At 52.3% G+C, this 14,986-nt stretch overlaps 1 protein-coding gene across 1 annotated transcript in view; it reads right to left on the reverse strand.

Annotated features, from left to right (window-relative positions):
- Window positions 1-6,248, reverse strand: part of RAB10 (RAB10, member RAS oncogene family) — a 50,009-nt gene extending 43,761 nt beyond the window's left edge. The window contains exon 1 of the mRNA XM_061990260.1: window positions 5,707-6,248. Coding sequence (XP_061846244.1) covers window positions 5,707-5,833 — 127 coding nt within the window. The 5' untranslated portion in view covers window positions 5,834-6,248. The remainder of the gene's footprint in view (window positions 1-5,706) is intronic.
- Between the last annotated feature and the right edge of the window lie 8,738 nt (window positions 6,249-14,986).

Raw genomic sequence — 14,986 nt, forward strand, 5'->3', positions numbered from 1 at the left:
TCATACACTCTTTATCTTTGCTGCTTACCCTTGAAGCGACAGTTCAGTCTCCTCCTGGACAGAGCATCGGCTTAATTGGAGCAATCAATTTCCCCACGCCCCTTCCCATTTGTCTCCATGTCTTCAGATCATACTTAGCACATTTAAGCAACAGCTGCCTATTAATTTCAGTTGAACATAAATAGCATGTCAGTGCAAGGACAGACAGAAAAAGGAGCAGCAGGGCTACGTGTCCTGTGCTGCCACTGCACAGGTATGTGCCTGAGTAAGGAGTTCCATAGCGTTCTTGCCCTTTGCCAACTGTCTTTGCCTCGAGGCAGTGACAGCAGTGCAGGAGAGAGGAGCACACCCAGTTTAGGGTTTGTTGCATACTGGGGAGGTAGGGAGGAGGGAATACTGGGCCCTGGAAAGGCAACCGTAAAAGTAAATTTTCAATACAAGTAACATCTATTCCAGTGTTTCCATGTCCCTAGATGCCCTATGCACTCTGCTGGGACACATTTATGTGGTAACATAAGAAGTCAGATGACAGAAATGATCCAGCTCAACTGAAAAAATAGCCATGTTAAAAAAAATATATATAGTTTCCAGCCTGCTCAGTTCCTCAGCTCTTCAGCAGATCCATCTATACGCTTCCCAACAGCATGGTAGGGCACACAAAAGCAAAACTGTTGTTCATCCATGGCTCCAGATTAACAACACCCGAACTACTCTCCATCATGCCATACCATACTCTAAGTCCAGTTTGCTCTGTAACCTCTGTCCTGGGCATCCCATTAAGCAAAGGTGAGGAGAATCACTCTGCCCAGGCCAAAAGATACTTGTCCAACCCCAAGCAACCAAGAGCTGAGGGGATTCCCAAACTTGAAACCATATCTACAGTGTCACATCCAACAGTCACCGATGGATCAACTGCAATGTTCTACTTTCACTCTGAACCCCTTTATACTTTCCCCTCCAAAACTGCTCCTTTTTCCAACTTCATTGCAAGCAGCTAAAAGCCTTTTCACAATTCAAAACGTAATTTCCACCAGGTTGTTTATTCCCACAATCATAGAATGGTAGGGGTTGGAAAGGACCTCCAGAGATCATCCAGTCCAACTCCCTCCAGAAGCAGGTCCACCTAGATCAGGTGGCATAGGAACATGTCCAGGCAGGTCTTGAAGACCTCCAACTAAGTAGACTCCACAACCCCTCTGGCCAGGGCTCCATCACTCTCACAGTGAAACAGTTCTTTCTTATATTTAAGTGAAACTTTGTGTTACAGTTTCATCCCATTCCCCCTTGTCCTGTTGCTAGCTACAACAGAAAAAAAGAGATGCCCCAACCTCCTGACATCCACCATTTAGATGTTTGTAAATGCTAATAAGATCTCCCCTCCGTCTCCTCTTCTCTAGACTAAATAGCCCCAGTTCCCGCAGCCTTTCCTCATATGAAAGATGTTCCAGTCCCCTGATCATCTAGTTTTTCTCCATTCTCTATCAGGCGCTCTTTCCTTCCTTCCCAGTATTAACATATCACAATCAGGGGCAAACAAATACTCACAAGATGTACCAAGAAACTTCTTGTCTTTAACTGTTTTCAATATCTGAAGACTGATTTAAAAAAAAAAAATCAAATCACCATTTAAATGTACCAGTATGCAGTGATTCCACAGTACATGCTTAACAACTCAAAATCACTTCCAATAAAGGGGAAAAAAAGGATTTAGTCAGAAAGTATTTATATACCTTGCATTGAAAGCAACAACTTTGCACACTCCTGGCACAGCTTTGGCATCAAGACCTTGCTGTATTCAGAATTAAATATGGGGTGATCAAACCTCAAAATCATCCTTTTTCCCCTCCTCTTTTGATTTGTAGAGTTGCAGCCAGAATAAAGACAGACCAGAAATGCAGAACACAACTGCATCTTCAACAGGGGTTAAGATCCACAAGAGCTTTACCTACATCAGTAGCATTTAGAGGGATTCTCACAGTGATCACACACTCTTTGTTCCTTTCAGCACATTACCAGAGGTAGCCAGATTTCAGGGGAAAACATTTTTTGTGACTCATCTTCATTTGCATGTTACTTAGTCAAACAATAGCAATTATATGCTTGAGTTCAGTTCTGACATTCAAATTTTCAGGCAGACATACCTGGAGGAACAGCCCTCTCTACCTGCTTATTTATTCCCAGGCAAAGACCAGGGCTTTACCTGCTGACCCTGAGCAGTTTCCCAAAGAGTGTCCCTCAGCCTCTGACAGATCATTTTTTGATGTTTCACTGGAAGTTGTCATCAACTTGACAGGCTAAATGCCAATAAAAAACAATTACTGAAGAAAATTAACATCTCAGGCATAATTTGTCTGGAAGCCATTTACATTTAATGTTAAAAATGTTAGTATGAAAGAAAATCTGCTGGTAGCATGAGTGGCAACAGAGAAAGTACTAAAATTAGCAGTGTTTGCAGGGATGAAACCCCAGGCAGAAGTCCAACTGAGAAACCTCTAGTACTTTGCTTGGGAAAATCAGGGAGCAAAACCAGTGCCCAGGGGAACCACTACCACTGACAGACCAGATCCAACTATAGAGGGTCCGTAGAGCACAAATGAAAATTCACCACTATTTCTCAAAAAAAAGATACCCATAACAATTATTTTGTACCAGACGGTGACAGAAGAGCTATTACAAATAAAAACAATGTGACAGATCAAGTCTTATAGACTTTATTCCCTTTCTGCCTGAAAATTGCAACATAGCATTTGAGGACAAGGCCCCTGCTCTCTCCAGGGAGGTTACGATGACTTAGGGATTCTTGCAGAAGAGCCATCTGGATTATTTATAGTATCTCCAGCCAGGATAATAAAATCATGCACACACACACACACACACCTCAGCACATCCAAAACCTTAACTGCTGTTGGAGCAGGAAATATTAGATTGAAGTGATTCAAAGTAAAACATTAAAAGAGTATATTGAATTACAAGTACGGTAAGTTAAATCCAAACCGCCATCATGGATCATGCTTAATCAGTCCTTAAAATGTGTAAAGATGAAAGTAAGTTTCTACTAATCTGGAGTAGAAACACGTTATTATTGTACCTTCACTTACACAGGCAGAGCAGTTTTTGGCTTTATAGGATTAAAACACTTCCCTCCACTCATCTTTTATGTACACAGGCTAGTTTGGAGATTCTTTGAGAGTCATTTTTTTCCATGCAGACCAGAAAGGCCGAGTCAGTCCTTGCTTACAGCCACCAGCACTACAGTACATTTACAAGCTGGACTATCTCCGGTTCTTGGTGGAGCTCAGTGTTAATACAAAAGCATGAATCAGAGCTAACAAGCTACCCAGGATTAGTATTCTTATTTAAATATAAGGAAAGATTCAGCCAATAAGCCAGTCACTTTCAATGTCATCTACTGTGTACTCAAGTGCTTAGGGTATAGTATTTCCTTGTTGCTACAGGTCAAAGACTCCAGCTGAGGTTTTTCCTGAAACTCTCCTCTTCCAGCTCCAAAACCAGCACAAGTCATGGGCTGCTGCAGGGGAAGTTCTCGCAGCAGGTATCCCCATGCAAAGCACCTTCTCAAGTCCTCTGCTCTGTTTGTGGGCTGCCATTGCTGCAGCAGAGGAAAACCTGAGAAGGTCTTAAAACTGTAGTCACGGGTAGTAATTGGAGATGACGTCTTTTAAGATTACTCAATCCCTGCGTTGCAGTAACACGGAGAACGACTCAGTGGACAGATTTTTTTAACCCAGCTCAGGCTTTTTTGTGTCATGGCTGTGCTGCCTCTTAAAAGGTGCTAAGAATGTCCCTTTCAACTGACACCGCTTGCACAGGATATCTTCCCACCAGGTTTTCCACTGTGAGGGTGCAAGTCTGACACACTCTGACATACCAACGTGTCACCATGTGGAGTTCACATTACCATACCGAGGCATTCAGGTCAGAAATTAGGAAAAAAAACCTGTTTGCCTTTCAGTGTCCATGCTCTGCCAACAGTTTATGTAGTCCAGACACAAATATCTCGTGGTTGAAATCGGTTTGACTGTTCAGAAACACTTCCAAACTCTGCACACACACACACACACACGCTACTAATCCTGATGATACGCTTGCCCGGATGCTCTAAAACTACCAAGCTGGACCAAAACCAAACGCTAATTATTAATTACTAAAAATCACTGATCACTAAAAGCACAAGTTCTCTGGAGCAAGAGCCACCATATATCTGCTGACTCCTTCACTGAGGCATTGGCTATTTTTAACTTGGAGAATTGAAATAAACCTTCCCAGTAAACTCAGAAAGCAACAAATGCCATGTGATGCAGGCGAGAATTCGTCAAGCAGCACAGAATGACACCGTGGCCCTGCCAGCAAAATAAATCCAGCTTTCCATAGTCATGGTATGCAATGTCAAGAGACAAGATAAAGTGACCATCATGCACCACCACTCCCCCCAAACAATTAAAACAAAATCCTGAGCTCAGGCTCAAAGAGGCTTTGGGCAACAAATGCACCTTCACACTTAGTTGTCCCCCAAATACACTTTCTGTCACTTCCAATTACAGAAGGCTTATTTAAGAGTGTCTTTTCACATCTTTTAGTGGGAGCAGTAATTCTTAGGGTGACCTTTCAACAGTGATGAGGAAGTACACAAGAGTGTACTTACACCAAGCACTAAGATTTACACCGATACTCTATGATCACCTGCCCTTGGTGAACAGCTGCATGGACAATCATTTAAGGGATTTATACCAAGCACAAAAAGCCAGGTCCGATTCAAAGGTCTCCAATATAAAGGATTTGGTTTTTTTCCAGATGTGTGGTAGGTATCTGCACGTTACACCTGCAGGTATGCAAGAAACAGCAGAGGCATAAATTCTCTTAAACTGACAGACTTTGTCACCAAGGTTAGAAGCTGCTGACCTGAACTCTTCATCTGCAAAACAAGATGGTGTTCAGAAGAAAACCAAAACTCTCTTAAAAACCTAGGGAAAAAGGATGTTAGGTACAAGGCCTGTCTCACAGCAGAGATTAAATGGAAAGAGGAAAGCCAAAGGAACTACCATAGTCAGAGGCTGCACACCAAGGAAGGACTGGAGTGAGCTTTGCCGGGAGCTCGGTAGCTCACTCACAAACGAGAGGAGGACAGCTTTGTTGGGTGAGAAAACAGACCCCACCCACAAGTGTAATCATTTCTGCTAAGCCACATCAATAGCGGCGAGGACACGGAGTAGGGATAGCAGCCCCATCGCCTTCACACACACGGGGGGCGAGAGATTAACGGCTGATGGAAGGAGCCAGGTGAGCTCTTGCAGTCCGCTGGCTTATGGGGGACAAGCTGCCAACACAAGCCCCTGAGGGAGGGAAAGAGAGGGTCACTCAGGGTCACCGTTCGCAGAGGAAAAACTGCTGCGCTCAACTGCGGAGAGAAACCACATCATTCCTCCCCGCAGCGGAGGCGAAGCCGGCGTCGGGTGTGACCAGGGCGGCCGGCTCTCCCAGGATTTCATGTCGGCAGCCAGAGCTGGGAGGCGAAAGGGCGGGGACGGGGGATCCCTTGGGACACTCGGGTGCGGGGGAGGGGGGAGCTGACACGAGAGGAGAAAGCACGCCCTAAAGGTGCGAAGCCAGGAAGAGGGCAGGGGGCTGCCCCCGGGGGCCCACCCGGGCAGGGAGAGGGGGGAGCGGAGCCTCGGGGGAGACACTGACCGATGGTTGAGATGAAGGTGGTGTTGAAGGCATCGTCGGAGAAGCGGAAGAGCACACAGGTCTTGCCGACCCCCGAGTCACCGATAAGGAGCAGCTTGAAGAGCAGGTCGTAGGTTTTCTTCGCCATCGGGAGGCGCGGCGGCCGCCGCCGCCCGCTCCGGCCCCCCGCTCGCCTCCGCTGCCGCCGCCCCCGCTCACCGGGCGCCCCCGCCGCGGGTCCTCTCGCCCACCCCGGCCGGCAGCACCGGCCCCGCCGTCCGCGAGGGCGGCGGCGATAGAGGCGGAGGAAGAGGAGGAGGAGGAGGGGGCCCACAAAATGGCTTCCTGTCGCGGGGCGGCCCCGGCGTCTGGCGCGCTCCCCGCGCCGCCACGAACCCGCTGCTCCTCACGGGGAGGCGGCGGCGCCCGACCTCATAACAACGCGGCTCGGTGCGGCTCGGCTCGACCCGGCCCGGCTGGGACCGCTCGGGACGGCGGCGGCTGCTCACAGGCACTGCCGAGGCTGCGCGCGCCGCTCGGTGACCGCGCAGGCCTCCAGCCGGGGGGGGGGGGGGCGCGCACGCCCTGACGTCAACGCGCACACCCCGCCCGCGCGCGCGCGCGCGCGCGCCAGCCGCAACACCCCGCCGCGGTGACGTCACCCGCGCTCGCGGCCGCGCGCCGGAGGCGGGGCCTGGCGGGGGCGGGGGCAGCGGCGGCCTCTCGCGCCCACTCCCCTCGCGCCGGCCGGCCGGCCGCCGGCGGAAAGCCCGCCCCCACGCCCCGCGCCGGCTCCCCATTGGCTACGCGCTGCCTGTCAGTCTCGCCACCTCGCCGGCCGAGTTGGCGTCAGTAGGGAGGGGCGGGGGCGTGGAGGCCGCCCCCTAGCGGCGGGGCGGGGTGGAAGGGCGGCGGGTCCTCACAGAGGACGAGGGACCGGCCTTGGAGTTGTCTCCCGCCCGGGCGGGGCAGCCCCGTCTGCCGGGGCCTTGCCAGCCCATAACGTGGCTATGAGCACGCTCAGGGACCTTCCCAAAGCAGAGGATGTTCTGAGGCCTGGGATCTGCCAGCCCTGGCCGAGCCTAACCAGGCTGCTTGTACCTCAGACTGCAGCCACTGCGCTGATGACCAGAACAGACAAATGGCATCCTGGGGGCACGAAGAGAGTGTAGACAGCAGGTCGAGGGAGGTTCTCCTTCCCCTCTCCTCTGCCCTGGTGAGGCCTCATCTGGAGTCCTGTGTCCAGTTCTGGACTCCCCAGCTCAAGAGAGGCAGGGAACAGCTGGAGAGAGGCCAGTGCAGGGCTACCAAGATGCTGAGGGGACTGGAACAATTGCATGAGGAGGAAAGGCTGCAGGACCTGGGACTGTTCAGCCTGGAGATGAGAAGGCTGAGGTCTTTATCAACAGTGATAAGTACCTAAAAGTTAAGCTTCGGTGTTTGTTGTGTGGTGGCCAGTGCCAGGACAAGGGGTAATGGGCACAAGCTGGAACCCAGCAAGTGCCACTGGCACAGGAGGAGAAACTTGTTTGGTGTTGAGGTGAGGGAGCCCTGGCCCAGGCTGCCCAGGGAGGGTGTGGAGGCTCCTTCTCGGGAGGTTTCCAAACCTGCCTGGACACGTTCCTGTGCCCCCTGATGGAGGGGAACCTGCTTGAGCAGGAGCTTGAGCTGGATGAGCTCTGCAGGGCTCTCCCAACCCTTAGTATGCTGTGTAAAGTTTTAATAGGAGCCATATTGCTTCCACCCAGACCCATCTCAAAGTTCAGTTTAGCATGTCTCTGAAGACAGATTCTTTTTCCCTTTTCTTTTTTAATTTCTTAGGCCTCCTTGCTCCCACTCAACAGTAATGCTTCACCTGCAGTGAAGGGGCACAAGCCTCTGTCTCAAGAAACGTTGAATTCTTGCAGTGGGCTGTCTCCAGGAGCTGACACAGCAGATAGAGCAGGAGTTTGTGGCTTCGGAGATAGGGTTTATTTTTAGCTCTTTGCTGGATCAGTTCAAGAGCATGACACAAAACGCTTCCTGTCTACAGCTGGGCAGATGAGGAGGAGAACACTAGCATTCACAAAATGCTCCACAATGAAGGTGCTGCTGCAGATATTGACTGGGGACTGGGATAAAGCTTTATCCCTACATCACTAGATGTTTGCACCGATGTTTACGATGACCTTTTGTCCTGGAGAGCATGCTCATGGACATCATAGAAGTTTATCTGAAAAAAAAAAAGAGAATATTTTATCCATACCGTAAACTTAGGCCTGACAGATCTGTTTTCAGCTTTTGCGTTTTAAAAAGAAACAGGATTTTGAAACACTTGCTTATGTGCCTTAAAGTAATTACAGATTTGGATATTTTATTTCTTGAGGTAGGAAATATCATCCCTTTATGCCTTGAAACATAAGGAAAAAAATACTTTATTGTAAGGGTGGCAGAGCACAGGAACAGGCTTCCCAGGGAGGTTGTGGAATCTCCTTCTCTGGAGGTTTTCAAAACCTACCTGGATGTGTTTCTGTGCAACCTGATCTAGGACCTGCAGGGGGGTTGGACAAGATGATCTCTAGGTAATCCATTACAACCCTGATCATTCTTTGATTCTCCAAATGCAAAAGTGAAAAGGCCATCGCTTCAGTTCCCTGTCTCTCTTGAGCTGGGGAGCCCGGAACCAGACAGAGGACCCCAGATGAGGCCTCAGCAGGGCAGAGGAGAGGGGGAGGAGAACACTCTCTTCATGCCCCCCAGGATGCCACTGGCCTTCTTGCCCACAAGGGCACGTTGCTGCTCATGTTTATTTGCTGCCCACCAGCACTCCCAGGTCAGTCTCTGCGAAAGATCCTCCCAAGAATCTTCTGTCCCAATCACAAGAGGGCTCTGATCTGCTGTGACGAGAGGCTAATTGCCAAATTAGGAGGAATGGGGTACAAGGGCAGAGCCAGCAGAACCTGGCAGACTCTTAGCCCGCTTGCCAGGGCCAGCCAAGCAGCAGTGGTTGCAACACTACACCCCAAATGCTTTTGCCCTCCAGGTCTCACCATGAAGAGAGAAAAAGTGAATCAGGAGTGGGTTGTGCAACAGTACTGAGGTCTGGAGAGGTTTGCTTGAGAGTAGTGGCACACCAAGTTTGTGAGTTACTCAGATCCTCTTGCAGAGCAGGGCCCAGCCCTCAGTGTGTGTGGAGATAGGAGAGATCTTTGTCATCCCGGAGGCAGCAGCAGCAACAAACAGATTTGTTTTCTCCAACTCCTCCCCCAGCCAGGGCAGGGTTAGGGGCTCTGCTGCTTGGCCAGAGGCAGGAGTCAGGCCAGATGAGCTCTCCTGGAACCCTCCAGCACAGACCCTCACAGCCCTCGGTCATTGCCAGCTCCCACCACATCAGGAACGTCTGGAACCCAAAATTGATTGTACTGACTCTATGTGGGCAAGTTTGAGTAACAGGGGGCTACAGCGGTGGCTGCTGTAAAAAAAAAGCTTCCAGAAGCATCCCTTGTGTGTGACAGGGCCAATGCCAGTCGGTTCTGAGATGGACCCACCACTGGCCAAGGCTGAGCCCATCAGTGATGGAGGTAACATCTCTGGGATTGACAGGTTGGAAAAGGGGAAGAAGCTGCTGCACAGAGGCAAAACTGCAGCAGCAGGAGGGAGTGAGAATGTGAGAACAACAGCTCCCCAGACACCAAGGTCAGTGGAGAAGGAGGGAGAGGAGGTGCCTGGGCACCAGAGCAGAGACTCCCCTGTGAGCTGTGGTGCAGCCCATGGTGAGGCAGCTGTGCCCCTGCAGCCATGGAGGCCACGGGGCAGCAGAGACCCACCTGAGCCCGGGGAGGACCCCACACTGCAGCGGGTGGGTGCCCGAGGGAGGCTGAGACCCCGTGGGAAGCCCACGCTGGAGCAAGTTCCTGGCAGGACCTGGGAACCCCTGGAGAGAGGAGCCCAGGCTGGAGCAGGTTTGCTGTCAGGACTTGTGACCCTGTGGGGGACCCACGCTGGAGCAGCTCGTTCCTGAGGGACTGTTGGGTTGAACCAACACACCTGCATAGTGTTTAAAGGAAGAAATGGCTCCTGGTCATCTCTTATGGACAGGCACAGGCTGCCTCCACCTCCCAGCCGTGATGTATATAGGCTGAGATCAGAGATTTTCTGGCTTTTTTGTCCATGACCTGAGCATTTGTAAAGCGGCAGCAAGCACCTGGGCACAGGCACAGCATTGCAGGGAAGGGAAAGCTCCCATAGCCGCCCAGGAAGGCACAAGGGACTGGCTCTGATGAGAGATTCATCCTGTATCTGAGCAGGGGGCAGTTAGAAGGGCAGTCGCAGTTCGTACTAAGCCTGGATTTAGGATGGATCAGTTCTCTGGCAGCTGACTCCTCTATAATTAAACAGCAGTACCAGTCCAGGAGCCATCTCGGGGCACATAGCTCCAACATCTCCCATCCACAGGCGTGTCCTTAAAGGAAACAGACAGATTGCCATTATGACCCCCTAGACGCTTAAAACAGCCGAATGAGGAAACGAGCTGCATCTCCTAAGGAAGGGGAATCAAGGAATAAAAGCCACTGAGAAGTGCTGCCTCTCCTGCAGGCCCTCAGGGCTGTAGTCGAGGAGGAGACCCTCTGATCTCCAGAGGATGAACCCTGTTGTGATGTGGGGCTGGATGTGTTAGTGGAATCTTGTGTATTGCTTCACCGTGTCCAGTTCTGGGCTCCCCAGCTCAAGAGAGACAGGAAGATGCTGGAGAGAGGCCAGTGCAGGGCCACCAACATGCTGAGGGGACTGGAACAGCTCTGTGAGGAGGAGAAGCTGTGGGGTCTGGGGCTGTTCAGCCCGGAGAACAGAAGGCTGATGGAGAACCTCACCAGCACTTGTAACCACCTAAAGGGTGGATGTGGAGAGGATGGGGCCACTGTTTGTTGTGTGGTGGCCAGTGGCAGGACAAAGGGTAACGGGCACAAGATGGAACCCAGCAAGTGCCAGTGGCACAGGAGGAGAAAGTTGTTTGGAGTTGAGGTGAGGGAGCCCTGGCCCAGGCTGCCCAGGGAGGGTGTGGAGGCTCCTTCTCGGGAGGTTTCCAAACCCACCTGGACACATTCCAGTGCCCCCTGATTGAGGAGAACCTGCTTGAGCAGGGACTTGTGCTGGATGAGCTCTGCAGGGCCCTGCCAACCCCCACCATGCTGTCATTCTATGATTTTGCCACTTTGCCAACCAGTGACCACACCACAAGAGGGCTGGAATGGGGCCCCCGAGCTTGGGGGGGCTGCAGGCTGGGAGTCTACACATGCCCGGTGCCCGTTGTGTGCATCCCCTGAGCCCCACATCACCTGTGGAGACTCTGTCCCTCTCTCTATTTCTGCCATAGTCCCATGGGAGCTGAGGGAGGAGGGAAGGAACTGTCTGGCAGCCACGTGGGAGGCATCAGGCTTTTATCTCTGATCTGAGTTTTCAACAGATGTGGTGTGAGCAATGCCTGTAAGGCAACTAGATCAGCATTGTTGCTCAGAGATTAAAGGATTTAATAATCTGCTGGCAAGATGTAATTGAAAAAGGCAGAGCTCTGGTTGTACAAATGCACCAGGGCGTTCCCACGCTCCCTGCAAGATTCCTCCAAACCTGCCTGGGAGCAAATAAACCCCCGGGGTATGTGGGGCAGCCCCTTTTCTATACAGATGCAGAGATGAATGCTTCATCTTCCTTTGTAGGGGACTACTTATTTCTGGTTAATGTGCTTCTAGGAAGCCCTTGCTTCAACAGCCTCAAGCTGCTCCACACAGAATAAGGAATTAGAAGCGGCACTATATCTGTTCTAGAGCCATGGAGAGGCCCCGGGTTCCAGGGGAAAGCTCTGCTGCTGCTTCTCAGAGTGTCGTTCAGCGGCCATCACTGATTCCCAGCCCGCTGTTCTGACTGCTGCTCTGCTCCCTGGTGAAAATCCTCAGAGAACAAGGCAGTGACTGGCTCTGCAAAGCACTGACGACAACAATGGGGAGCTTCTTCCCCCACTCGCTGGCATTGTGGGATCATGACCCAGCACAAGCAAGAGATGCTCCAACCAAGGGCTGAGACTTCTGGCAGTAGACAGAGGGACAGAACCTCTCGAAGCAGGGTGGCTGTCCTGAGAGATTGGGGGTAAAGGCTGGGGAAGACTGAGGTCCCTAACTTGAGGCAGAAGCCCCTGCAAAAGCAGGGATGAGGTCTGCCCTACCACACTGCGATGTTCCCCAGGGCTCAGTGCTGGGGCTTATTTACTGTAACGTCTTTATCTATGGTCTGGATGAGGTGACAGAGTGCAGCCTCTGTTAGTTTGCAGATGACACCAAGCTGGGGCTGCACTCCAGGCTGGGGCAGAGGGGCTGGTAAGCTGCCCGCAGGGAAAGAGCTTGGGGGGGGTTGGTGCCAGCGGCTGAAGATGAGGCAGCAGCGTGCCCAGGTGGGCAAGAAGGCCAGTGGCACCCTGGCTTGTATCAGCAGTGGTGTGGCAGCAGGCCCAGGGCAGTGGCCGTCCCCTGTGCTGGGCCCTGGTGAGGCCGCAGCTCGAGTGCTGTGTTCAGTGTTGGGCCCCTCACTGCCAGAGGGACACTGAGGGGCCGCAGCGTGTCCAGAGCCGGGCAGCGGAGCTGGGGAAGGGGCTGGAGCACAAGTGTGCTGGGGAGGGGCTGAGGGCCCTGGGGGTGTTCAGCCTGGAGAAGAGGTTGTGACCAGAGGAACATGTCTCTGCTCCTGAGCTACAAGTGACAGGACAAGAGGAAATGGCCTCAAGTTGCCCCAGGGGAGGTTTAGATTGGAGCTGAGGAAGAACTTTTTCCCTGAGAGGGTTGTCAGCCCCTGTCCCAGGCTGCCCAGGGAGCTGGGGAGTCCCCATCCCTGGAGCTATTGCAAAGCCGTGTAGCTGAGGTGCTGAGGGACATGGGTTAGTGGTGGGCTTGGCAGAGTGAGGGGAGTGGGTGGACTCAATGAGCTTAAAGGTCTTTTCAAACCAAAATGATTCTGTGATTCTTTAGTTGTGCACAGCTTCGCTGAGCTACCTGCGCTGGCACTGCCCCGCCAGAAGCTGAGCTGAGGTGACTGTGCAGAAATAAGAGACGTGCTTGGCACACTGAGCCCTCTGCTAAACACACACGGGGCTCTGAGTGACCTTTGTGTCATCCCTGTGCCTGGAAGTGCTGACCAGGTCTTTTTGCTCCTGACAAAGTGGTGCCAACTAGAATAGAAAATGGGGGAGAGGGTCCCTGTTTTAGGGATGGGGAGACGTTCATCTTTTTCCCTGGCTGTTCACTACAGCCCTGCCTGGAAAGAGATGGAGTAAGAGGCAGGAATTTGTAATCCAATGTGATGAAAGCTTGACCCCACCATCACTGGTAGTAGGAACTGCCCCAAAAAACAGCTGTAGGCCTTTAGAGAAACTGGTCGGCCTGGCTGGGTCAGCTGGAGGCAGGAGGGTGACTGGGAATTCTGGTGAGACCTCATACCATGTGTGCAAGTATCTGGAAAAGAGAAAGACCATGGGAAGGATCCTCCTTGCACTCCTTTTACTTCCTTGCCTCAGGCATTGATCCTTCTGAACAGGGTCCTCTAGGTGTGTCTTAAAAAAATCACCTCTTTCACAGGCATAGTCTGGTATTTCAGCAAGGTCTTGACTGACTTGAGAGATGGAGAGGAACCTCCTGAGGTTCACCAAGGACAAGTGCAGAGTCCTGCACCTAGGGAAAAACAAGCCCCTCCACCAGGACAGGCTGGGGGTGACCTGTTGGAGAGCAGCTCTGCAGAGAGGGACCTGGGAGTGCTGGTGGGCAGCAAATAATCATGAGCAGTAACATGCCCTCGTGGGCAAGAAGGCCAATGGCATCCTGGGGGCATGAAGAGAGTGGGCAGCAGGTGGAGGGAGGTTCTGCTCCCCCTCTGCTCTGCCCTGGTGAGGCCTCATCTGGAGTCCTGTGTCCAGTTCTGGGCTCCCCAGCTCAAGAGAGACAGGGAACTGCTGGAGAGAGGCCAGTGCAGGGCTACCAAGATGCTGAGGGGACTGAAACATCTGTGTGAGGAGGAAAGGCTGCGGGACCTGGGGCTGTTCAGCCTGGAGAAGGCTGAGAGGGGACCTCATGAATGCTGAGAAATCCCTAAGAGGATGGGGCCAGTGTTTGGTGGCCAGTGCCAGGACAAGGGGTAACAGGCAGAAGCTGGAACCCAGCAAGTGCCAGTGGCACAGGAGGAGAAACTTGTTTGGTGTTGAGGTGAGGGAGCCCTGGCCCAGGCTGCCCAGGGAGGGTGTGGAGGCTTCTTCTCGGGAGGTTTCCAAACCCACCTGGACACGTTCCTGTGCCCCCTGATGGAGGGGAACCTGCTTGAGCAGGGACTTGTGCTGGATGAGCTCTGAAGTGCCCTGCCAACCTCACCATTTAAGGTTTCTCTGCTTCTATGATTTACTAATTTTGATTTCCTCTGCTTTCATGGCAACAGCAGGGAAATACAGGGGCAGCTGGGACCTGCACAGGGCTATAGCCAGAGGGGTGGCTAGAGGTCAGAGCTCCACTCCTGGTCAGGCTACCTGTAGCACAGACCACACTGTGTCAGTGTTGGTAAGAACATGGTGCTATACAGGTGGAGCAACTTCAACTCCTTTTCTGTGCCTCTTCAGACAACATACTGAGCATCAAGCTCTTGCTGCCAGCTCCATCAGAACTCTTGTCTTTACATGAGTGTGGGCAGGGGTACTGGACAGGGGAGACAGAAATACAACAGAGGGCTCGTGAGTTGAGATAAGGACAGGAACATCACTCAGCAATTACCAGCACAGCTGCCTCACCATGGGCTGCACCACAGCTCACAGGGTAATCTCTGCTCTGGTGCCTGGGCACCTTTTCCCCCTCCTTCTCCACTGACCTTGGTGTCTGTGGAGCTGTTGTTCTCACATTCTCACTCCCTTCTGCTGCTGCAGTTTTGCCTCTGTGCAGCAACTTCTTCCCCTTCTCCCACCTGTCAGTCCCAGTGGTGTTACCTCCATCACTGATGGGCTCGGCCTTGGGCAGTGGCAGGTCCATCTCAGAGCTGACTGGCACTGGCCTTGTCACACACAGGGGATGCTTCTGGAAGCTGTTTTTTTACAGCAGCCACTGCAGTAGCCCCCTGTTACTAAAACCTGCCCACACAGACCCACTACAGTAGGGAACCTCGGGAGGTGTGCTGAGGGTGGCACTCAGGGAACCCCAGCATGGTGTGTACTCTTCTCTCAGAGAGGCTGCAATGAGACACCAGAGCAGCTCCAGGTCCTGAGGGGAAGACTGAGCAAAGAGCAGCGGGTTCAAACAAAGGCAGC

Source organism: Colius striatus, chromosome 2, assembly GCF_028858725.1.
Source record: "Colius striatus isolate bColStr4 chromosome 2, bColStr4.1.hap1, whole genome shotgun sequence".
In the NCBI taxonomy this organism is placed as follows: domain Eukaryota; kingdom Metazoa; phylum Chordata; class Aves; order Coliiformes; family Coliidae; genus Colius; species Colius striatus.